The 21,069-nt window shown below is 61.8% G+C and overlaps 4 protein-coding genes, 1 long non-coding RNA gene and 1 other non-coding gene across 16 annotated transcripts in view; 3 read left to right on the top strand and 3 right to left on the bottom strand.

Moving 5' to 3' along the window:
* RAB40C (RAB40C, member RAS oncogene family) overlaps nucleotides 1–1,902 on the top strand; it is a 30,561-nt gene extending 28,659 nt beyond the window's left edge. For all 5 annotated transcript variants that reach the window (XM_033839591.2, XM_033839592.2, XM_033839594.2 and 2 more), the window contains one exon: nucleotides 5–1,902. In XM_033839591.2, coding sequence (XP_033695482.1) covers nucleotides 5–285 — 281 coding nt within the window. In that variant the 3' untranslated portion in view covers nucleotides 286–1,902. The remainder of the gene's footprint in view (nucleotides 1–4) is intronic.
* A 138-nt stretch (nucleotides 1,903–2,040) lies between these two features.
* On the top strand, nucleotides 2,041–6,387 carry WFIKKN1 (WAP, follistatin/kazal, immunoglobulin, kunitz and netrin domain containing 1). Its single transcript, XM_019927479.3, has 2 exons — nucleotides 2,041–4,020; nucleotides 4,735–6,387. Exons 1-2 carry the CDS (start codon nucleotides 3,850–3,852, stop codon nucleotides 6,214–6,216), a joined length of 1,653 nt encoding a protein of 550 aa, XP_019783038.1. The 5' UTR covers nucleotides 2,041–3,849; the 3' UTR covers nucleotides 6,217–6,387.
* A 258-nt stretch (nucleotides 6,388–6,645) lies between these two features.
* METTL26 (methyltransferase like 26) lies at nucleotides 6,646–8,433 on the bottom strand. 5 transcript variants are annotated; one of them, XM_073792544.1, is made up of 6 exons: nucleotides 8,123–8,429; nucleotides 7,792–8,037; nucleotides 7,527–7,586; nucleotides 7,103–7,170; nucleotides 6,936–7,014; nucleotides 6,646–6,856 (listed from the first exon to the last, which is right to left on the bottom strand). In XM_073792544.1, exons 1-6 carry the CDS (start codon nucleotides 8,317–8,319, stop codon nucleotides 6,697–6,699), a joined length of 810 nt encoding a protein of 269 aa, XP_073648645.1. In that variant the 5' UTR covers nucleotides 8,320–8,429; the 3' UTR covers nucleotides 6,646–6,696. The 5 variants fall into 5 exon arrangements, 4 of the variants coding, with proteins under 4 accessions (XP_073648645.1, XP_004330912.1, XP_019783039.1 ...); XM_004330864.4 differs by having other exon boundaries at nucleotides 7,808–7,970; nucleotides 8,123–8,422; XR_012326169.1 differs by having other exon boundaries at nucleotides 6,800–6,856; nucleotides 7,808–8,037; nucleotides 8,123–8,430.
* Nucleotides 8,434–8,825: 392 nt separating this feature from the next.
* On the bottom strand, nucleotides 8,826–8,896 carry TRNAG-CCC (transfer RNA glycine (anticodon CCC)). The gene has a single exon. It is a non-coding gene; the product is annotated as a tRNA-Gly (tRNA).
* Nucleotides 8,897–11,770: 2,874 nt separating this feature from the next.
* Nucleotides 11,771–15,246, bottom strand: LOC117308117 (uncharacterized). The gene is made up of 2 exons (XR_004522083.2): nucleotides 15,013–15,246; nucleotides 11,771–14,712 (listed from the first exon to the last, which is right to left on the bottom strand). It is a non-coding gene; the product is annotated as an uncharacterized lncRNA (long non-coding RNA).
* MCRIP2 (MAPK regulated corepressor interacting protein 2) lies at nucleotides 14,647–20,607 on the top strand. Of its 3 annotated transcripts, XM_073792542.1 has the most exons (6): nucleotides 14,647–14,791; nucleotides 15,678–15,795; nucleotides 18,472–18,626; nucleotides 19,526–19,653; nucleotides 19,889–19,990; nucleotides 20,219–20,607. In XM_073792542.1, the coding sequence occupies exons 1-6, from the start codon at nucleotides 14,778–14,780 to the stop codon at nucleotides 20,287–20,289; spliced, it is 588 nt and encodes a 195-aa protein (XP_073648643.1). In that variant the 5' UTR covers nucleotides 14,647–14,777; the 3' UTR covers nucleotides 20,290–20,607. The 3 variants fall into 3 exon arrangements, with proteins under 3 accessions (XP_073648643.1, XP_019783037.1, XP_033695895.1); XM_019927478.3 differs by lacking the exons at nucleotides 14,647–14,791; nucleotides 18,472–18,626 and adding an exon at nucleotides 15,521–15,572; XM_033840004.2 differs by lacking the exons at nucleotides 14,647–14,791; nucleotides 15,678–15,795 and adding an exon at nucleotides 15,989–16,118 and having other exon boundaries at nucleotides 18,491–18,626.
* Nucleotides 20,608–21,069: the final 462 nt, after the last annotated feature.

The raw sequence follows: 21,069 nt of genomic DNA, 5'->3' as shown, positions 1-21,069 counted from the left end.
GCAGTGTTCAGTCTGCAGGACCTCTGCTGCCGGGCCATCGTTTCCTGCACCCCCGTGCACCTCATCGACAAGCTCCCGCTTCCTGTCACCATCAAGAGCCACCTCAAGTCTTTCTCGATGGCCAATGGCATGAACGCTGTTATGATGCACGGGCGCTCCTACTCACTGGCTACTGGAGCAGGGGGCGGCGGCAGCAAGGGCAACAGCCTCAAGCGGTCCAAGTCCATCCGACCACCCCAGAGCCCACCCCAGAACTGCTCACGGAGCAACTGCAAGATCTCCTAGCTCGGCAGGCTGTGCCCCATCCAGATGCACTCTGGGAGGGCTCACGCTTGGGGAGTGCTCCTGGCTGGGCGCTGGGCCCAGCGCTGTGTGCAGGGAAAACTTTGGCCACACAGTCCCTCCTGGGAAGCGTGGGGATGCCCCTAGTAGGCTGGTGGTCTCAGCCAGACCAGCTCCACAGGACAGTGGAGGGCCATGCTGCTGGGATGGTGGCAGATCACGCCCAGGACCCCGAGGTGTGGCTGAGAAGACCCCTGGAGGCGGCTCTGCCTGGCCCCAGCCGTGAGGGGGCTGTCCCTGGGGACTGGGAGACCAGGTTCCCTTTCTTATTTATGTAAAAGATGGTTCACCCCTTTTGTACATTTTTAAAGGACCAGCAGGGAAGCCTCCGTGCAACCACGCGGTGAGCCCATGACAGCTGAGGGGACGAGCTTTGGGACATTGGGAGAGAGGAGGTGTTTGAGGCAAAGATGGGAAAGAATCCACCATCAAGGCTTGAATCTGAATTCACATAACACTTCACATGGGGCTATGGGCTGTGTGGGGGCCAGTGGAGAACATGTGGAAGCTTTGGGCAGCAATCTTGGACTCCCCAGCTACATGCATTGGCCTTTCTGAGCATGGTGGTCAGTGTGCCCGCCATGTGCTGAGGGTGCGGGCCCCAGTAGTCTCCGTGGTGGAGCTGCAGTTTCCAGGGCTCCCGCCGGCCTTCCTGGATGACATCCGTGTGTGTCATGGAGCTACGGGTTCAGAGCCAGGGGCGACTCGCAGGTTCCCACGTTGCTTGGAAAAGGGGAAGCGGGGTGCACCCCCCACGTCCCTCCCCAGCTCCCTCTCTCCCCACGTGGGGGCCATCAACCTTCGTTCTGTGATTCTGCACCTTCAGTTCCGTTTACATCTGTTGCTGCATGAAACTGGCTCGGCGTCTCTCCGAGTTGACACAGAGCTATTTGTAGGCAGTGCTCACTGGGGCCACCAGGCCCTGGGCAAGTCTGGACTGAGCCTGCCCCACTTGCCTCCTGGGGTGTCTAGACCCTTCTCTGGCCAGCTTCTGTCTTCTGACCTTGGGTGTGATCCCATAGCTGCTCCTCACCCAGTTGCACCCCTCTGTGAGGTCACATGTCACCAAAACCTTTCTCACCCGTTTCTTAGTGGTGGACGCTGAGCCCCTCCTCGAGGACCCACCGGCCAGCCTGAGCTGGAGGCCTGGCCTCCTTCCGTCCACCTGGCTGGTGACGTGGCCACAGGTCACTGGTGCTCAACTCTACCTCCTGCCCACGGGCCCCTCCCTGGCCTGTGACCCCCTTGCTCGGGACTGTTCTGTGGTGGGTGCCCCGAGGGCTGCTGTTATGGGAGGTGAGGTGGGGAGGGGCTGCAGCACCTGTGAGCAGGATCCTGGCTGAGGCCTGGCTGCCAGCAGGGTTGGGTGGGCAGAGGAGGCCCCACCCATCCTGTCCTGCCAGCAGGAGCCCCTTCTTTGGACATTGTTTTGAGGAAACGGATGATCCTGCATTCACCATATCAACACTACCCTTTGCTGCTGTCCACACTTGCACTATTCCTGGGCTCGTTTTGGACAGTTTTAGTTTCTTTGTGTAGTAAACATAATTCAGCTCTGGCCTCCAGGTTGCGTTGTGAGTGAATGAAAGTCTGGCTTTAACCCACTGGGCTGAGTGGCGGTTGGAGGGGTGGCACTGCAGAGGGCTGCTTTGTTCCTGCTCCATCCCCCATGACTCCCTTGCTGAGCTCGGAAGGGTTTCAGGCCTCCCTGCGTTTCTAGGTGGACCTGGAAGCAGCTTTCCCCAGCTGTTCCTGCCTGTGCAGTAGTTCAACCCATGGCCGCTGGGAGCATCTGCTGCCTGCTGCCCCCAGGGCCAGAACCTGGGATACTGAGCCCTCACTAGTGTCCTGGGCAGGGCCTACCAGGTTCCCTCTGCTGCTTGAGCAGGTGGTGGACCAGAAGAACTGTCCCCCGAGACTCACCACAACTGAGAACCCAGGCCGTGGGGCCAGCACCCTCCGTGGGAGAGCCACCCACTTAAAAGGGTATGTAGGGCTCAGCTCAGGGGTGCGGCAGACGCCCTGGAGGTCAGCAGGGCTGGGATTAGGGGGGCAGTTGCTCTGAACGTAGCCCACACGGTTGAAGACCACTGCCTGTGGCTGTGGCTATACAGGGCAGGGGACCCATGGTGTCCTCCACACCTGGGGTGTCTCTTGGTCTCATTTGGACCAAACCAGGCTCTTATTGCCCTGCCTCTCAGGTCAGCCAGTCAGACACAGGGTCACAGGACACTCTCCCATCCAGTCTCAGAGCAGGCACTCCTGGGGCCCCAGACCCCTGGGAAAAGCACATTCTGGCGGTGGCTGCGTTTGATCTCCCCGCTGCCCCCACGCCCAGGAGGAGCTTCCATCCTTCCTGAATGTCACGGGCCTGGAGGGGCAGGCGAAGACCTTTGGGTCCTTGCAGTTCCTTAAGCTCTCCCGGGACACGCTGTTCTCAGGGTGCTCTTAGATGCCCTTGATCTCTCTCAGGACTGTGCTGCCCCACGCAGGGCCACACACAGCCGCTGAGATTCAGATCAGTCCAAGTAAACACCCTCACCGCGTCTCTAGTGTCCACAGCCCTTGTGACCGGCGCCTGTGCCGGCCAGCACACACAGACTGTTCCCTCCCTGTCCACTGCTCTAGTACCCCACTTTTTTGGCAAGCACCATAACCCTTTGAGGAAGGGCCTGGACCAGGAGACAGGCGCCTGGGTTTCAGAAGGGGCGGGAAGCAGGCTCTCTAAATGCAAAGTTCTGCCATGCGTCAGCCTCCCCCAGGCCGTGCCCATCAGGTACCTTTGTGCTGCAAAGGCTTCACCTCCAGCAGGAAGGGTTTAGATTTGACCCCAAGACCTGCTGGCACGGTGTGACTACGAGAAGGGGTATGGGGAAGGTTGTGGAATCTTCCTTGGGAAGGGAGCAGAACCCCACCGTTGCTGGGCTTAACACAGAGCCCCTGCACCTTTGCCTGGACGTAGTGACTACCAGGTGGCAGTCCAGCCTGGCCTGCTCTGGGGAAGACCCAGGCCCAGGGTTGGATGGGGGAGCCAGAGGGGTTGGCCAGCCCTGCCCCCTTTTGCAGGCCAGCTTTGATCCCAGGGCCTGGAGGGAGGAGGGGCTCCGGTTACAGCGTTTCCCCCTCCTCTCTCCGGCCGGAGCCGCCCTTCTCCGCCCCTTGGTGACCCTCATGGCCAGTGTCTCTGTGCTCCTGGGCGCTGGCCCCTCCCCAGCCTTCCTCTCCTCTCCCCGCCCCCTGCCCTGAGCTGACCAGAGGGGCCAGGAGGGGGAGGGGCCGGTGCCACAGGCACAGACTCAGCTCGGAGAGACCCGGAACCCACCCAGCCTGAGACTTGAGCGTCTGCTGTGAGCTCCAACCTTGGGGGACAGAGGGGAGTCCAGGGGCAGGGGGCAGGGGCACCGATCACAGATCTGGGAGGGTGGATGCCTGCAGGGAGTGGGAATCGGCAGGGCCTGAGGAGGGGCTAGCGGCCACACCCCCCCACCCCCTGGTCCCTCGGTCCCCATGCCGGCCCTGAGGCCACTCCTGCTGCTGTTGCTCCTGGTTGGGCTGACTGCGGGGGCCAGCCTGCCGCCGGGGCCCAGGAGCCACCCGGGTGTGTGCCCCAACCAGCTCAGCCCCAACCTGTGGGTGGACGCCCAGAGCACCTGTGAGCGTGAGTGCGTCAGAGACCAGGTGAGCACAGGCACTGTCACCACTGGCCCAGCTTGGGGGGGGGGAGACAGACTACGTTGGGGGCCCCTGGTCAGCATGGGAGAAGCCAGGACCTCCCCCACGCCCCAGGCCTTGCCTGCAGAGGGGACCCTCAACCCTGGAAGTCACTTCCTCCTCAGGCTCCCCACTCTTCTGCTGGGGTTTCACACTGTGCTCCATATGAGGGGCCCTGGGGACAGCCGCCCCGTCTTTGCCTTCACATCTGAAAACTGGAGGCCCCCTTCTCACTTCTCAGACCTGCCCACCCCCACCCTGCAACTAGCTGTTTTCAGGTCCAGCGGGGCAGAGAGGCGGGAACCTGTTTGGAGGTCCCGCCTTTGCAGCCCAGCCCTGCACCACTGCAGTGGCCTTGAGCACTTTTACGTCCTCCCGGAGCCTCAGTGTCCTCATGTGTATGATGGGATAACAAAAAAAGCTGCTCTGGTGGCCAGGGGTCTGAGGATTCCGTGAGGTCCAGTGAGATGACCTATGTGATGGGTGCGCCAGGCAGTTGTACAGTTCATTGTCCAGATGGAAAGCAAACCTGCAGACCTGCTCGGCTCCCAGAGGGGAAACAGATTCAGGGAGAGGCAGCAGGGGACTCACCACTGCCCTCGCTGGGCATGCTGGGGCAGGGCTGAAGGGGGAGGGGTATTTGGGTGTCCGCTGAGCTGTCCGCTCCCGCCCCCTCCACAGGACTGCGCTGCCACTGAGAAGTGCTGCACCAACGTGTGTGGGCTGCAGAGCTGCGTGGCAGCCCGCTTCCCTGACAGCGGCCTGGCCACACCCAAGCTGGCGGCCTCATGTGATGGCTTCGTGTGCCCACAGCAGGGCTCCGACTGCGACATCTGGGATGGGCAGCCTGTGTGCCGCTGCCGTGACCGCTGTGAGAAGGAGCCCAGCTTCACCTGCGCCTCGGACGGCCTCACCTACTACAACCGCTGCTACATGGATGCAGAGGCCTGCCTGCGTGGCCTCCGCCTGCACGTCGTGCCCTGCAAGCATGTCCTCAGCAGGCCACCCAGCAGCCCCGGGCCCCCCGAGACCACCGCCCGCCCGACACCCGGGGATGCCCTGGTGCCGCCTGCCCTCTACAGCAGCCCCTCCCCACAGGCAGTGTATGTAGGGGGCACAGCCAGCCTCCACTGTGACGTCAGTGGCCGCCCGCCACCCGCTGTAACCTGGGAGAAGCAGAGTGACCAGCGGGAGAACCTGATCATGCGGCCAGACCAGATGTATGGCAACGTGGTGGTCACGAGCATCGGGCAGCTGGTGCTTTACAATGCCAGGCCAGAGGACGCCGGCCTCTACACGTGCACCGCGCGCAATGCCGCTGGCCTGCTGCGGGCCGACTTCCCGCTCTCCGTGGTCCAGCGGGAGCCGGCCGAGGACGGGGCCCCAGTGGCCGCCGCCCCAGCCCAATGCCTACCCACCACGCAGGCCTGTGTCGGCACCCCCTCTGGCCAGGTCCTTTGGCACTTTGACCCGCAGCGGGGCGGCTGCATGACCTTCCCAGTTGGCAGCTGTGCCGGGGGTGCCCAGGGCTTCGAGACCTATGAGGCGTGCCAGCAGGCCTGCGCCCGTGGCCCCAGGGACGCCTGCGTGCTGCCGGCCGTGCAGGGCCCCTGCCAGGGCTGGGAGCCGCGCTGGGCCTACAGTCCGCTGCTACAGCAGTGCCACCCCTTTGAGTACAGCGGCTGCGAGGGCAATGGCAACAACTTCGAGAGCCGCGAGAGCTGCGAGGACGCCTGCCCCGTACCGCGGACACCGCCCTGCCGGGCCTGCCGTCTCCGGAGCAAGCTGGCGCTCAGCCTGTGCCGCAGCGACTTCGCCATCGTGGGGCGGCTCACGGAGGTGCTGGAGGAGCCCGAGGTGGGCGGCGGCGGCGGCATCGCTCGCGTGGCCCTGGACGACGTGCTCAAGGATGACAAGATGGGCCTCAGGCTCTTGGGCACCAAGTACCTGGAGGTGACGCTGAGCGGTATGGACCGGGCCTGCCCCTGCCCCAACGTGACGGCTGGCGACAGCCCGCTGGTCATCATGGGCGAGGTGCGAGACGGCGTGGCCATGCTGGATGCGGGCAGCTACGTCCGCGCAGCCAGCGAGAAGCGCATCAAGAAGATCTCGGAGCTGCTAGAGAGGAAGGCCTGCGAGCTGCTCAACCGCTTCCAAGACTAGCCCGCCCACCCGCCCCACCCCGCCCTCCCCACAAACCACCCACTCCCGGCCCGCCCCGCCCTCCGCCTGAATAAAAGCGTCCTGGACCTCATAACCTGCCTGTGCTGGGGGTCCTGCCACCACACGGGGATTTGGCTCCAGTCTGAGGTCACCAGGGAGCACCAGTGAGAACCAGCCTCTGAAGTGGGTATCACCTCCCATGGCTGGAGGGCCAGGCAGCCAGCTCAGTCGTGTCTCAGCAGCCCCTGGGTCCTTCCTCCCTCCCTCCCCTCTCTGCCCGAGTGGAGCAGCAGAGTCCAGGATGCCCCCAAGCCCTGACCCACAGGCCAGACCCTTCTTGTCCCCAGAATGGAACCCTTGGAGACACAGCCTGCCCACCCAGCACCCTGCAGGAGTGCTCCCAGGAGGAGGCATGGCAGATACCAGCAATGGGACAGCAGGAAACACTTTATTCCCAGGCTCTTAGCAGCCCTGTGGCCACTAGCTAAGAATCCCCAGTCTGGGGAGGGCCAGTCCCCATAGTCTGGCCCAGGGTGGTAGGGGCTGGTGATCTGGGTTTGTCCCAGGGACACAGGCATGGCGGAGAAGGGGTTTACTCTTTCCGGAAAATGAGGCACTTGTTGTTGGCTGGCATGTCCACCTGGGGGAGATACTTTGGCTGGAGAAGCTGCTCCTGGTCCCCAGGGAGGCTGCCTGTGACCACAGTCCTCCCCACTTACCATCCTCTCCAGGAACAGCTGGCTGGCCTGGCCCAGGTTCTCCAGAAGGGCCGTGTCCCGCAGCCCCCACTCTGGGTTCCTGCAGGAGAGAAGGAGGTGGAATCGGCCTGGGGGTCTACCCAGCCCACCTGCCCCCCAACCAAACCCCCTACCCACCCAGCTCTGACCTGCGTCTGAGGGTGAGGTCAAAGTCCACGTTACTCTGGGGAGAAATCTTCCCATTGATGGCATAGGGCTGTGGAGACAGAGAACACGATTCTGTCTACTATCCACAGGCTCAGCCATCCCCTGTCATCCACTGGGCAGACTTGCAGGATGGCACCCACAGAATGGAAAGGACACACCCCTCATTGCTTCCCAGAGCGGGACAGCTGAGGACCAGCTGCTGAGCCAACGGGGTGCAGAAAGACTGGCAGATGACAGGAGTGTTGGAGAGAGGAGGGCCTGGGTGTGTTTCAGTGATAATGGGAAGCTGGGGAAAAGGGCAACTGAAAATACAGAGACAAGAAAGGAGTCCTGAAAGGCGGGGACAGCCAAGGCTGGCTGGGGTGGTCCTGCCAGGAGAGGCCCATCTCAGGCAGGAGCACTCACCCCATAGGTGATGAGGAGCGCCTTGCGTTTGAGCAGGTGTCCTGCTGCTCTGAAGAGCCCCTGGGAAGTGGGGGAAGCAGGAGAGCAGTGAGGAGCCTTCCCCAGGGCCCAAAAGAGCCCTGGGCCCAGTACTGGAATCTCAGCCTGACCTCCCCCGGCCTGAGTGCCCTGTCTCTGATTCGGGGCAAACCTGGCATCCCGCTCCCTCCCAGTGCAGGGGAAGGAATGCCGCACGACGCAGGTGGGTGGCCCCTGGGTAGCTCACCCACGCTCCCACAGACCTCGGTGCAGCTCAGGGGGCTGATGTGGCTCATGTTGATGCAGAGTAGCAGGTCCAAAGATTGCGGCAGGATCCCGCCCCACTGCTCCCAATCCCACCTCACGTCCAGGTACAGCGGGGCCTTCACGTTGGGCAGTCCCTGGGCCTGAGTGGTGGCCAAGATGCTGCGGGAAGGCAGCCCGTGGGTGGGGTGGCCTGTGCAGCCATTTCTGCAACACTACTTGGGGGAGGCTTAGAGAGATCACAATAGCGTGGGGATCCAGGGCAGCGGGACGGGGCACATTTTCACCCCCGGGGTCCCGCCTTCCCGCCGCACCTGTCCAGGCAGCGCTGGTCCACGTCGGACGGCTGCCACTCGGCGTGGGGAAAGGCCCGCGCGAAGTGGGCCGTGTGCTGGCCAGAGCCCGAGGCCACCTCGAGCACGCGGACGCCGCCCTGGGCCGGGTCCACGTACTGCTGCAGCACGCGCAGGATGGGTTCCTTGTTCCGTTCGGCAGCCGCCGCCACCAGCATCTTCTAGTCCCGCGCGGCGGGGCCCGTTACGAGTGTTAGTCCAGCACCGCCGGGCCCGTCGGGAGTAGTGGTCCGGCACCGCGGGGCCCGTCGGGAGTGGTGCTGTGGTCCGCGGGGCCCGTCGGGAGTGGTAGTCCGGCACCGCGGGGCCCGTCGGGAGCTGTGGCCTAGCCGCCGAGCAGCCGGCGCCCCCCCCACACCCACAGACTACAATTCCCAGGAGGCCACGCGCCGCGCCTTAAAGGCCCCGCAGCCGCAGAGGCGGGTAGCGAGCCGCGGCCTCCGCAGGGGGACGGGGCGAGGAGCTTGTGGGGGGCTGGTTTACAGGCACCCATTGGCTAAGCACCCCGTGCCCGTGGCTGTCCTGGCACATTTTCATAGCGCTTGTTACTCCAAAGTAGTCTTGTTCGTGTCGCATCGGAATGGGATACTTCCCTCTAGTCTTTCTTTCCTTTATGAAATCTCTCGGGGTTTTTTTGAGTTGAGGGGAAAGAAAAAATACGACATGCGCCGCCCGGGAATCGAACCCGGGTCGCAAGAATGGGAATCTTGCATGATACCACTACACCAGCGGCGCTGCTGGTAACCAGCTCGCCCGCGAGACTTAGGTGATTATGACGCAACTACTAGCCTCCTCCACTACCCTTCCCACACCGGCCTTCCCGGCTCTGCGCAGGGACATTGGTGCGCATGCGTCGCTAATGGTTAGGTGCACCAGGTTTGGCGGGGTCCGCGATGGTGGGGGGGCTCGGGGTGTCGCTCGGGCACCCAGCACTCGAGGGGAAGGAGCGGGGATGAGCTACGTGGGCTTGCAGCCGACTGGATTCGAGCGTGCTCTGTGGAAAACACGGCAACCGCGGCATTCGGAAATTGTGGGGGCGGGGCCATGGGAGGGCCTTCGTGGCTGGGGCGGGCTCCTAGCTGGGCGGAGGCTGCGTGTGGGTGGGGTTGTGTGGCGGAGCTCCCTGTGGTGGGCTGGGCTCCACTGGGGCGGGGCTGGGGCTGCAGCTGGGCGGGGTTCTGGGGCGGGGCTCTTATGTGGGCGGGGTTGTGCTTGGCGGGGCTCCTTGTGGCTGGTGGGACTCCGGGAGGGGCGGGCCCAGCCTGCCGGAACTGAGCCTGTGATGCTCAGGGCTTCTCTGTGACACTGAGATGACCAGCGCTAGCCTAGGGTTCACGGATGTTGTGCGGGGTCAGTGACCTCTGAGTCAAGTGGGAGGCCGATTTGTGTTGTGTCCACGGTTTTTCCCTGGTTGTCTTCTTGGGGCCCATGTCTCAGAAGGGGCCCTTTCAGCAGGCTGGAGACCGTGCTCTGCAGTCAGGACTAGCTTATCTCCTTTGCTGGGCACTTTTTCTCGCGTGAGACACCCCTCCCCCCATACCCAACGTCGCTCTGACAAGAGCTCTGAGAATGGCACTGACCGAGACTTTAGCCTGGGATTGCTGTTGAGGGGGCATGCAGAGTGGGACCAGAGGCCGCTGTCTGAATGTGGTCAGAAAAGGAGGACAACCTTGCATCTTAGGGACGGGAGATGCGAAAATTCCACTCAGTGCGTCGGCCTCCAGACAACCCCTTTGGCATTCTGCATTACGACCACCCTTTTTTCGTAGCTGACTTTCCCATTTCATGGCCCTGAGTTTTCATTACCTGAGTCACTTTTGCTTCACCTCCTAGTTTGTTGGCTGAGCATTTTCTGTGTCTCCAGGTGGAGAAGAGGTGTCCCTCAATGTGAATCCCTGACCGTCACCTGTAATGATCAGTGGTCATCTGAGGCCTCACCAACCAGGCCCCTCAGCCCTCCTTGCCCACTCGAGAGGCACCACGCTTCCTGGTGACTTAACATGGCATTCCTGGGCACGGGCCACTCTGTCATATTATAGTATAATAAGAGACAGATATTTGGTCTTCGTCCTGGTTCCTGGAATAGAACTCTTAAAACCCTGAAGATTTCGTGAGTGATGGGGTGAGAGGAGCATCTGTTATTCATAACAAGCCTCTTTCAGCCTTACCTGGATTTATACCATTGAGGTGACTCTTGGAGGATGGGGGCTGGTTGCCAGGGGAACTCTGTGATTAGGGGGTTGGAACTTTCTGCCCTACTCAGACTTCTGACTCCTGAGAGGGGGAGGGGCTGGAGACACAGCTAATCTCCAATGGCCAATGATTTAATCAGCCCTGTTCTTGTAATGGAGCCTCCACACAAATCGCAAATAGAGGGGTTCAGGGAGCTTCCAGATGGTGAACTTGGAGGTGCTGGGAGGGTGGCTCCCAGGGAGGGCGTGGGGGCTCCGCACCCCTTCCTCACACCTTCCCAGGGCATCTCTTCCACCTGGCTGTTCCACAGTCGTGTCCTTTATGATAAACCAGTAAATATAAGTAAAATGTTCCCCTGAGTTCTGTGAGCCATTCTGGCAAGTTATGGAACCCAAGGAGGGGGTAGTGGGAACCCTGACTTACATCTGGTTGCTCAGAAGCACAGGTGACAGCCTGGACTCCTCATTGGCGTCTGCGGGGGTGGGGGGTAGTGTTGAGGGACTGAGCCCTCAGCCCGTGGGTCTGTGTGGACGCTGGGCAGTTAGAGTTAGAATCCAGTTAAATTGTCGGACACCCAGTTGGTGTCCAAAGAGAACTAGAGCATTCTCACTAGAGAACCAATAAGAACCACCCCCCCACTTTTGGTGTCAGAAGTGTTGTGAGTACAGAAAAAGAAGTTTTTCCTTTACACTCATGTCCTGTAAGAGAGAAGGAGCCTGCTTCCCCCATGTTGTATGGTGCTGCTTGAGGAACTGCCCACATGCCCTGCAACGTCTTCTGTTTAACGGCACTTGACCTCAGGTTGACGTCCCCCTGCCACGTTCATCACTCTGGACTGGATGCTGTGGGAACTGACACCTGCCCTCTGCACTCTCCAAGCTCAGAGCCTGGGACAGAAGCAGCTGGGTGCAGCCAAGCGGTGGCCTTTGCTACAGTGCGTGTGTGTGTGTGAATGCATGCATGTGAGCATGTGTGAGCTGGGTGAACAAGTGTGAGCACACATTTCCTGTAAAGTGCCAGATGTGTGTCAGACTCTGGGAGGGTCCAAGTCCCCCAGGGGATGCTGAACATGGGACACCTGGAAGTGTCCCAGACCTGGGCCTGTGCTCAGTGGTACCTCCTGGGGTTGTGTCTCCTGCGGATTACTGTTGGAGCCGGAGGGGCCTCTCCTGCTAGTCATGCTCATCTACAGAGGGCTGTGGAGTAAGCCCCCCTAGTGTCCAGAGCCAACAGCAGGGTCCAGCTTCCTTCCTGAGGTCCAGGCCCATGTGCCCACCATTCACTGAACTTCCTCCCAAGCCCTCCAGTGCTGCACCCTGGGCACTTCCCCTCCCATTCCCTCACCGTCACCCACTACTGCTTCCCTCTGTATGTTAATTTTCTAGAGCTAGTATAACAGATTACCTCAAAACTTGGTGACTTAAAACAAAAATTTATTTTCTCACAGTTCTGCAGGCCAGAAGCCCAAAATAAAGATGTCAGCTCCCTCCAGTGGCCCTACAGGAAGCCCTTTCGTGATCACAGCTTCCGGCTTCTGTGTGGCTCCAGGCGTTCCTGGGCTTGTGCAGGCTCACTGCAGTCTCTGCCTCTGTCTTCACCTGGTCTTCTCTGTGTCTCTCTGTGTCCAAATATACCTCTCCTTTCTCTTACACGGACACTCATCATTGGATTTAGGGCCCATCCTAATCCAGAATGACCTTATCTCGAAATCCTTGCTTTAATTATATCTGCAAAGACCATTATTCCAAATAAGGTCATGTTCTGAGGTTCTGGGCGATGTATCTTTGGGGGGCCACTGTTCAACTCACTGCACTTGGGTATGGGAATGGGCAATCCCTTGGGAATTCCCTGGAGGTCCAGTGTTTAGGACTCGACACTTTCACTGCTAGGGCCCAGGTGCAGTCCCTGGTCAGGAAACTAAAATCCTGCAAGCCACGAGGCCAAAAAAAAAAAAGGAATGGGCAATCCCTAGAAACTCGGTGGCAGGTGTGGCAGCATCCAGCCGGAGCCTTTCCTGGGGGCCACCGATCACCCTTTATTGGCAGAAGCCCATCCTCTAGTCTGGGTTGGTGAGGGCATGGATTTCAGATCTGAAAAATGATGGAGGATGACTGAAAACTTAAACATCTTTCTCTTCTAACATGACATTTTTGTATCATATTTAGAGGCTTTTAGAAGAGAAAAACCAATACTTGTTTTTATTATGATTAACTGGGGTCAGTGAGGTAAAGGCCTTTCCTTACTATGACACCCATTTTTTTCAGCCTGCTGGGTGAGGCCCCTGCCTGCTCTTTAACTGCCCATGACTCCAATTCCAGGATGGGTTTCCAGGCTCTCTGACAATAGGGAATGTTGCCGGCTGCAAGATGCTATCTCTACGGGGGCTTAGCAGCGTGGCACACCGTCATGGACAGTGTAGTCCAGGGAAGGCCAGGCTGGCCAGGGTTCCTACCCTAACAGGAGAACCAAACTGAGATCTTGGTTGCAGGCCCATCCAGACCCTGACCTCTCCCAGGCTCTGGCTGGGCCCTCCCCACGCCCCTTGGCTCTGTCCCGGGGCCAGAGCAGGTCTCACACTTGAGTCCTGGGAGCAGTGAGGCTGGAAAGGCGCCTCAGGGGGAGATCAGCCCCACCCTCCTCCCTGCCCTCCTCTGCTGCCTGTCCCCTACAACCGGGCCTTTCTCTCCCTGGCTCCCCTCTCCCTTAGCTCAGTGTCTTTTGGGGACCTCTGGGTTCTCTCACTTCTCCCCTAGGCCCAGCCTGTCCTGCACCCCCTCCTCTCCTGCCTGTCGGGACCATTTCTGTTCTGCTCCTCTTTCCTGGAGCCCTTCCAAGGGGTCTTGGACCCAACCTTTGACATCAGACAAGGCCCGTAGGCAGGGCTGGGACATTACAGTCTAGCAGCCTTGTCCACCATCAAGGCCAGGCCTATCTGCTCATCAACAGGCCCTGTCCTTCCCCTCTTCACCCTGGCCTGAGGGGGTGCCTGGGAGAGGAGGAGCTCTCATGTCAACCTGGGGGGAGGTACTCCCCCACCCCAGGGCCTGGCTCCTTCTGCCCAGAACATATGCCTTCAGGACACAGGCCCGCCCAGGCCCCTCACCCTGCGGGCCCCTCACCCAGCCTGAGTGAGTTAGCATTGTGCTCGAGGCCACCAGGGAGACCAGGGCAGCCAGCATAGACCAGGGCAGGAGCGTGGTGGCCTTGACACAACTGGGGGGCGGGACGAGGGATGGGCACCTCGGGTGGAAAGGGGGGCCAGCTTGGCCAGGGGCTGTGCTCATGCCCAGACTCCCTGGGCATGCTCTCCCCTCTCAGGGTCACAGGCTTTGCTCAGCCCAGCCCCACAGAGTGGGCAGCTGGGGCCGGGGATAGGGGTCTTATCCTTTGGCCTTGGGTAGAACAAGACACAGAGCCAAGGGGCTATGGGGGACTTGGGAGGAAGGACAGCACAGCTGCCCCAGGAAGCAGACTTCCCTGAAGGAGCCCCAGCAGGCCCAGTGCCCCCACCTCAACCAGCAGCTACACAGGTGCATGGGGTAGGGGGTTGGGGGCATCCTCCCGCTGGTTGCCACCCCCCCCCCCCCCGCCATGTTGTACACAGTACTTGTTGTCTGGACAGGATACGAGGAGAAAGATGTGCTCTAGCCCCTGAACTGGCTTCTCAGCCCTGCCTGGGTGGGAGGCTTTAGGCCCGCTCAGGTGTGGGGTGTGGGGGTAGTTGCGCTAGGTGCCCTCCAGGAACCCACTGGGCCACAGTGCTGAGGGGAAGCCCCCTTGCCCCCTGGGGCAGCGGATCCCAGACTGAGACACACCCCAGGCTCTGGTGCTGGCCCGACTGAGCCTCCCCAAATACTTGTGGGAGCAGTGTAGGAGCCCTGAGGGACCAACGTGGTTGCACAAGCCTCTGAGGCGGATGCCACACCCCCTGGATGACCCCAGGCAGAGTTTTTTTTTTGGGGGGGGCATTAAGGATTGAACTCAACCAAAGGGAGGATGGGTGCCTCCTGCAGAATCCAAAAGGCCCTCAGGCTCACAAACCCAAGAGTTGTGTGGTTCCCCCTCCCCCAACCCAGGCTGCTGTGTGTGAGACCCTGTGATGACCCTGCCCCCACTGGCAGCCTGAGGCAGCCCTAAGCAGCCTGTGAACTGGGAGGAAGGGGCATCTCTATCTAATTCTCAGGAAGGAACCCTGTGGGTAGAGCCCCCAGGGAAGGGCCTGCCTGGCACATTAGGGCACAGCAACCGCTCTCCTCTGGCAGGCAGGTCTGGCTCCTCCTGAGGCACTGTCACTGAAGTAGGTCTTGCGGCTGACCCCACTGCCTGGGGGATTTGGAGGAGTAAGTGCTCTTTCTCCCCTGTGGAATGACATAAACTGGGTTGCTTCACCCACCTTCTCCATCCCCAGGATCCAGTCCCCACGATGCTCCTGGATTGGTAAGTGGCCTCCCACCTCCCTGGGGTTGGGGGCAAACATCAGCATGGAAGGCTGAGCTGCGGCAGAATGTACTTTCTGCTCCTGCCCCATGGGATGAAAGGGAGATTCCCACGGCGTCATGTCTGCCCGAACCCGGGGGCTGGCCGCCTTTTCTCATCTCTGACCCCCTCAGTCCCATGACTGGGTGAACCGGCACACTGGCCCAGGCCCACCCAGGCACCTTGGAGGAGTGTCTCCGACGTGAGTGGGAATACCCTTGCTTCCAGGGTCCACACAGCTCACTCCCAGCATCTGTCAATGCCTCAGCTCCTTGGACATCACCGAGGGCCTGGGCCAGAACCTCGCCACGTCTGTGTGCCTATGGCTCCCGTAGCCTCCTGTGGCGGACGGCGGCCCAGGCCTCAGGGAACTTCCTTGACCTAGGCCTTGGGCCAGAGGGGTGGGCGCTGCTTGCGGCCGCCCAACCCCAGCCTCGGGCCCCGCCGCGGGTCCAGCCAGTTTCCCAAAGGCCCAAGCGCCACCCCTGTCGCGTGCCTCGGCGCGGGCCCTTTAAGGGCCGGGGGTGTGTGGCGGGCCCGCCCCCTCCCCGCAGCGCCGGCCGCCCGTTAAAGGGGCCGCGCCCTCGGCACCCGCCGAGTGTCAGCCGGGCGGAGGGCGCGAGATCTGGCCGCGGGCCGGCGGGCGGGGAGGGCGCGGAGGGCGCGGGCGCGCTGCGGCCCCTCCGCACCATGTACACCATCACCAAGGGACCCAGCAAGCTGGTCGCGCAGCGGCGCACAGGTGCGCAGCGGGGGCGGGTAAGGTAGGGAGGGGACGACCGGAGTTCCGCACGCGCTGCCCGCCCCCAGCGCGACGGCGGCTGACGCGTCCTGCCCGTGCCTGCAGGTCCCACGCAGCAGCAGGTGGAGAGCAGGCTCGGCGAGCTCCTGAAATGCCGGCATCTCGCGCCGCCGACCCCGCAGCCCCCACGGGCGCAGCCGCCGGGACCCTGGCCCCTGTCGAGGTGAGACGCGCGGCCGCGGCCGGAGCCCGGCCCTCCCCTCCCCCGCCGGCCGCCGCGGGGCCTTGAGGGTGACCTTGGGGAAAGGTTAGCGGAGATCGGGCCACATGCTCCGGGCGGGCGCGGAGGGGGCGGAGCACGCCGACCCCGCCCGCGCGTGCAGCTCTGGCACCGCACCTCCGCCTCACCTGGCACCTGGCTGGGTCCGAGGGGGCTGGACCGGATGTGCGTGACACACCTCCGAGTCCTCTGGGATCCCGCGGACCCCGAGTCGGGAGAAGGCCGACCGGCTCCTGGATCTGAGGGGCTCCGGGCGGCTAAGTCAGGTGCCTGGGCCGACCTTGGGGCTAGAGACGAACTGCTGGGGACTCGCCCTAGAGGGCGGGAGCGCGGTGGCCCAGGACGCTGGCCCGCAGGTGGCCTGCCTCTGCCCGCGGCTGGAGGCTGCCAGCACCGTGCTTGCGGGGCAGCTGGGGGAGAAGTGCACGTGGTTCCCTCTGGCTCTGCCAGGCCACTGCTTGCCTCTGCCCTTCACCCCAAACACCCTGGCTGGGCGCAGAGACCCCCGCAGATGCTCGGGGCTTGCTGGAGTTGTGGTTTTTCCGCCTTTCTTGACCAGCATTTTTGCCATAGGAGGCTCAGTTCAACCACTTTGGCCTCCAAGTGACTGTGACCTGGAGGTCATATCCTCCATCCCCCAGGACTGAACCTTTCACTTTTTGGCTCAGGTCCTGGCTTCTGGTTTCATTTATTCTATGCATGTTCTGGGCCCAGGGCTTAGTCCAGGCCCACACAGGCCTGAGGGCTCCTGAGCTGGGCTGTGGATGGGTGGGGGCAGCAGACTCAGGGCCCGGAGGCAGCGCTGACCAGGCCTTGGGATTTCTTCCCAAGTTGAGAACAAACAGCTTCCAGGATTGGCTAAGAGGTGGGGGCTGTGTGCTGCAGGCCACAGCCTGACCTTCTCCCTCAGTTACTGGCCTCAGATGCCACAGGTGCGGGCAGCCTGTGAGGACCCTTCTTGGCTGAGGCCCTTTCCTGGGGCCTCCTGCTAGGAGCATGTTGACACTTTGAGACTGGTCCTAGTGAGGAAAATGTTCCAGGCCGGCCACAAGTGCATCCTGGGGAGAGGGGTGAGTGGGACCTTGGGGGGCATTTCCCAGGACCCAGCTGTGCTGTGACACTGCCTGTGACATCAGCCTTGGTCCTCACAGCCGCCCTACCTCCCAGGGGAGGGAATAAGGCATAGGTGTGTAGACCACCCCCCAATCACCCAAGCAGGGAGCCTTCCCCGCCCCTTACCTGGAGAAACTTGTTGCTTCCTCCATGGCCCCTTTGCTGGGGAATGGGGAAGGAAATGTGCGTCTGTGGCAGGATCAGGGTGCTGGGGAGAGAGATGGGAAAGACAAAGCAGAGCCCTTAAGATGTTGCAACTTGCCAGGTCCCGGGGTTCAGGGGGGTGCTGGTGCTTGGCCCCTCAGCTTGCTGCAGTCCTGTGTGGCACTGTGAGTACAGGGGAGTGGCAGGAAGGCAGAGTGTGTGCTGGTCATGCCGTCCCCCCTTCCCTCTGAGGTCACTCCTTCCCTGAGCTGCCCCCTGCCAGTCTCAGGGACCTTGAAGAGTACCCCCGCTGGGAGGCCAGAGCAGCCACCAGGTCCTCCACACCAGGAGCCCCTGAAACTTCTGAAATCACTCCACCCAGACTTCCTGTCCACCCTCCCTCACCCAGACTTTGCCCAGGAGGAAGGAGTCTGAGCCACTGCTGCACCCTCTGTGCCTGGTGCACCACAGGTGCTCAAAGCATTTGACCTGCTAAATGTCCGGGCTCAGATTCTGGCCGGGCGCTGCCCGTGGTGGTAGACAGGCCACATGAGTCTGTGCCTGTGATGAGTTCTCCCTTCCAGCAAGAGAGAATAAGATCAACTGTTGGGGGGAAGAGAAAATGGGGCCACCTGATGGTGCAGGGGAGGTGGACTGGTGGAGGAGGGGGCTTGGAAGCTGTACTGGGTTGTGGGCTTTGGGGTCAGACAGGCATAGAGTTCTGATGCTGCCACTCACTCACCACATGTAACCTTGGACAGGTCACTTCTCTCTTGAACCCAGGTTCCTGGGCTGAAAACGGGTGGGTGGTCTACCTTGGAGAGTAGTGAAGGGGGTTAAGTAAAAGGAAGCGAGGCCTGTATCAGCAGGCACCTAGCAGGGATTCCGGTGCTGCTGTTGCCGTGGGCAGAGCTTGCCTGTGGGCGGGGCTTTCCTGCGGGCCGAGTCCCTGGGCGCTGGCACAGAGAAGGGTGGGGAAGACGGACGCTGGACTCGTCCATAGGTGCACAGGGAGCTGTGCCCTTTCCCCCAGAGGGCCCGCAGAACTGCCTTATGTAACTGCCGGCAGCGGGCGGCCAGGTGCCCGCTTGCTGGGGCCCCTTCTCAGCCCTGGCCAGGCCACCGTCTAGGTACTTGCGATTTACAGCCTTTGACTGCAGTTCTTTTTTTCCTTCTTTGATGTTCAGTCTCCAAATTTTTCTAGGGCTAAGGGTAGCAGGCGAGGGGCTGTTCCAGTTAAGGACAAATAGCTATGCCCTCTGGTTGGTATAGCTCAGGCCTGGGAGGAGCCCTGCCCCTCCACATTCTACGTGGCCACCTGACCCTGCCAGCCTGGAGCTGGTGGGACTGGTGCCCCTCAAGACGCTCCTCTTTATTTTAGTGCCCCTCTCAACTGAGGAGGAAACCCCAGCGGCGGTGGGGCACCTGAGCCCAGGATGGCGAGCAGGCCGGCGGGACCGCGAGTGCCTGGCGGAGTGGCACGTGCAGCCCAGGACTCCCGGCTCCCACCTCCTGCTGTAGGTGTGGGCCCCGCACTCTCCACGGCCCTGTCCCGGGCTTCATGTGCACAGGGCTGGGCCAGCTGCCACTGGCCAGGGCAGCCCAACCAATGCCCTGGGCCCGGCTGGCCGGGATGGGCCCAGTGGCCACCTGGACATCGAATGCCCACCAGGCCGAGCTCCAGCACCCAGGGCCATCTCCTTACTCAGCATTCCTGCCCCCGTGGGCAAGAGCATAGCCCCTCATCTGGGGCCTGCAGGGGTGGGCCAGGGTTGCAGTCACACCCTCCCTACTCAGGATGGCCCACTCAGCACTTGGTGCTGTCTAGCCAGACCAGGAGCTGTCCCTGGGGACCTGGGGCAGCTGGGAGAGGGAAGGGCAAAGGCCGTCAGCTCTTGTTTGGGTCCTTCATCCCACACTGGGGGGCATCGTGAGATGGAGAGACTTCTGTGGGGGAGAAAGTGGCCAAGAACTGCGCCTGGTGGGTGGGGTTGGGCCAAGTGACCTTTACGCAGGTCAAAACCTAGGGTGATGGAGGCCTGGCTGGTCCAGGGGAGGTGGGTGGCTGGTGGCAGTGGGGGTGCCTGAGACCCTTGGAGGGCCGCCTATGTGCCTTGAGCATAGAGCTCTGCAGGGGATCTGGGGACACAGAGAGGCCCCACTCCACCCCTGCAGTCTTAGGCCTGGCTCAGGGTCGGGGGGCTGCAGTTGTGAACTGAGCTGCTGGGGGCGCAGGCCTGCACGACAAAGGCCTTGGCCACTGGCTGCAGCACACAGCCTTCCTGTGGTTCAGGGAAGTGCCCAGGCTGGGCTTGGCCCAGGGGTGGTGAGGGTGGCCTGAGGCTGCTCCGGGAGCTCTGCCAGGTAACACCTGGGCTTGGAACAGTTGCTGACCATCTCTTCCCCCTTCCTGCAGTCCAGGGCCGAGGCTCGTGTTCAATCGGGTGAATGGCCGGCGGCCACCTGCCACATCCCCGTCCCTCAAGGGAACCCAGGAGACCTATACACTGGCTCACGAGGAGAACGTCCGATTTGTGTCCGAAGGTAGTGCTGAGGCCCGAGGGTGTGACCTGGGCCACTGGTCCTTTTCCCACTGTAACCTCACTCGAAGTTGCCAGAGGCCTGGGCTCTTCCTGGGTTCTCTGCCTGTTTCTCCTGTGACCATCCAGCAGGCTGCCCACTCCCAGTTCTGGGCTGGGGTCCAGGGTAGCCACCATGCCCTGGGGTGGGAGACACAGTGCCAGGGGCCTGGCTCAGCCTGACGATCCTCTCCCCACAGCCTGGCAGCAAGTGGAGCAGCAGCTGGGTGGTGGCCCAGCCGGTGAGAGCGGGCCGAGGCCAGTGCAATACGTGGAGAGGACCCCCAACCCCCGGCTGCAGAGTGAGCCCTCCCCCGCCCTCAGGGTGTCCCCTCTACCTCCTCCAACCCTGATCTGGCTCAGCCAGGTTCTTGCCCCAGGGGGTTGGGAAGAGGACTGGAGCCTGACCCAATTCTTCCCAGCATCTGCTACAGTTGGGGTCTGGGTGAGGGGCTTGTGGTCAGCTCGAGGTGGGAGACGCTGGTCAGCCTGGGAGGCACATCATTGCCCAGCCTTCTGCCCCCCTGCAGACTTCGTACCCATCGACCTGGACGAGTGGTGGGCACAGCAGTTCCTGGCCAGGATCACCAACTGCTCCTAGTCGCAGCTTTGGAAGGAACGCTGCCCATTGCAGGGCCTGGCCCTGCCCCACGCTGGACCCTCTGCCAGGAGAGGACCACGGCACCCTGTCCACCCGCTGCGGTGTGCCGTGCTTCACCCTGGGCCTGGCCAGGAGCCGGCCACACCTGAAGTGCCAGAATTTGGACTTTTGCTCCTGCTGACCCCTTGGCCCAGCTGTTCCAGGCTGCCAGAGGCCAGGGGTTGAAACTGTCTGACCTCAGTCCTGCTCACTGTGCCCGGGGACCAGCCTGTGGGGCTGGCAGGGAGGAGCTCCAGGCTAATAAAGTTGAGAAACTGCCCTTTGGAAAGGCCTTTACTTGGGGGTGGTGGGGGGTGGATGCGGGAGGGGGCGCTTGTGCCCCAGCACCAGGCCCAGCCCAACCTTCCATTGTAGCCTCATCTCTTTACAGCTGAAGCTTTGTCTAAATTTGGTCCCCCCCCAGCCTCTTGCCCAGCTGCCTTCCTGTGTCCTGGGCCAGGTCATTTTGCATAGAAGTCTATAAATGCCACCGCGCCCCACCTGACACCGCCCCCCCCACCCCCGTAGTCATTGGCAGGTGTCTGAACCCGGCCTCAAGACCCAGAAATGTTACATAACTGGCCCTGAGATGGCGCCCCAGCCACCCAGAATTGCGGTCAGGTCTCAGGACGCCTGGTGCTGTCTCTGAATCCTCCAGGTCTGGTGGGGAGCCCTCGGGGTCCTGTAGGACATTGCTTTGCCTGTGGGGCCAGATGACTTTGCCTGCGTCTGACACACGTG

This window comes from Tursiops truncatus, chromosome 15, assembly GCF_011762595.2.
Source record: "Tursiops truncatus isolate mTurTru1 chromosome 15, mTurTru1.mat.Y, whole genome shotgun sequence".
Classification (NCBI taxonomy): domain Eukaryota; kingdom Metazoa; phylum Chordata; class Mammalia; order Artiodactyla; family Delphinidae; genus Tursiops; species Tursiops truncatus.
Note: the sequence above shows the minus strand (reverse complement) of the source record. Positions and strands in the feature narration are given on the sequence as shown.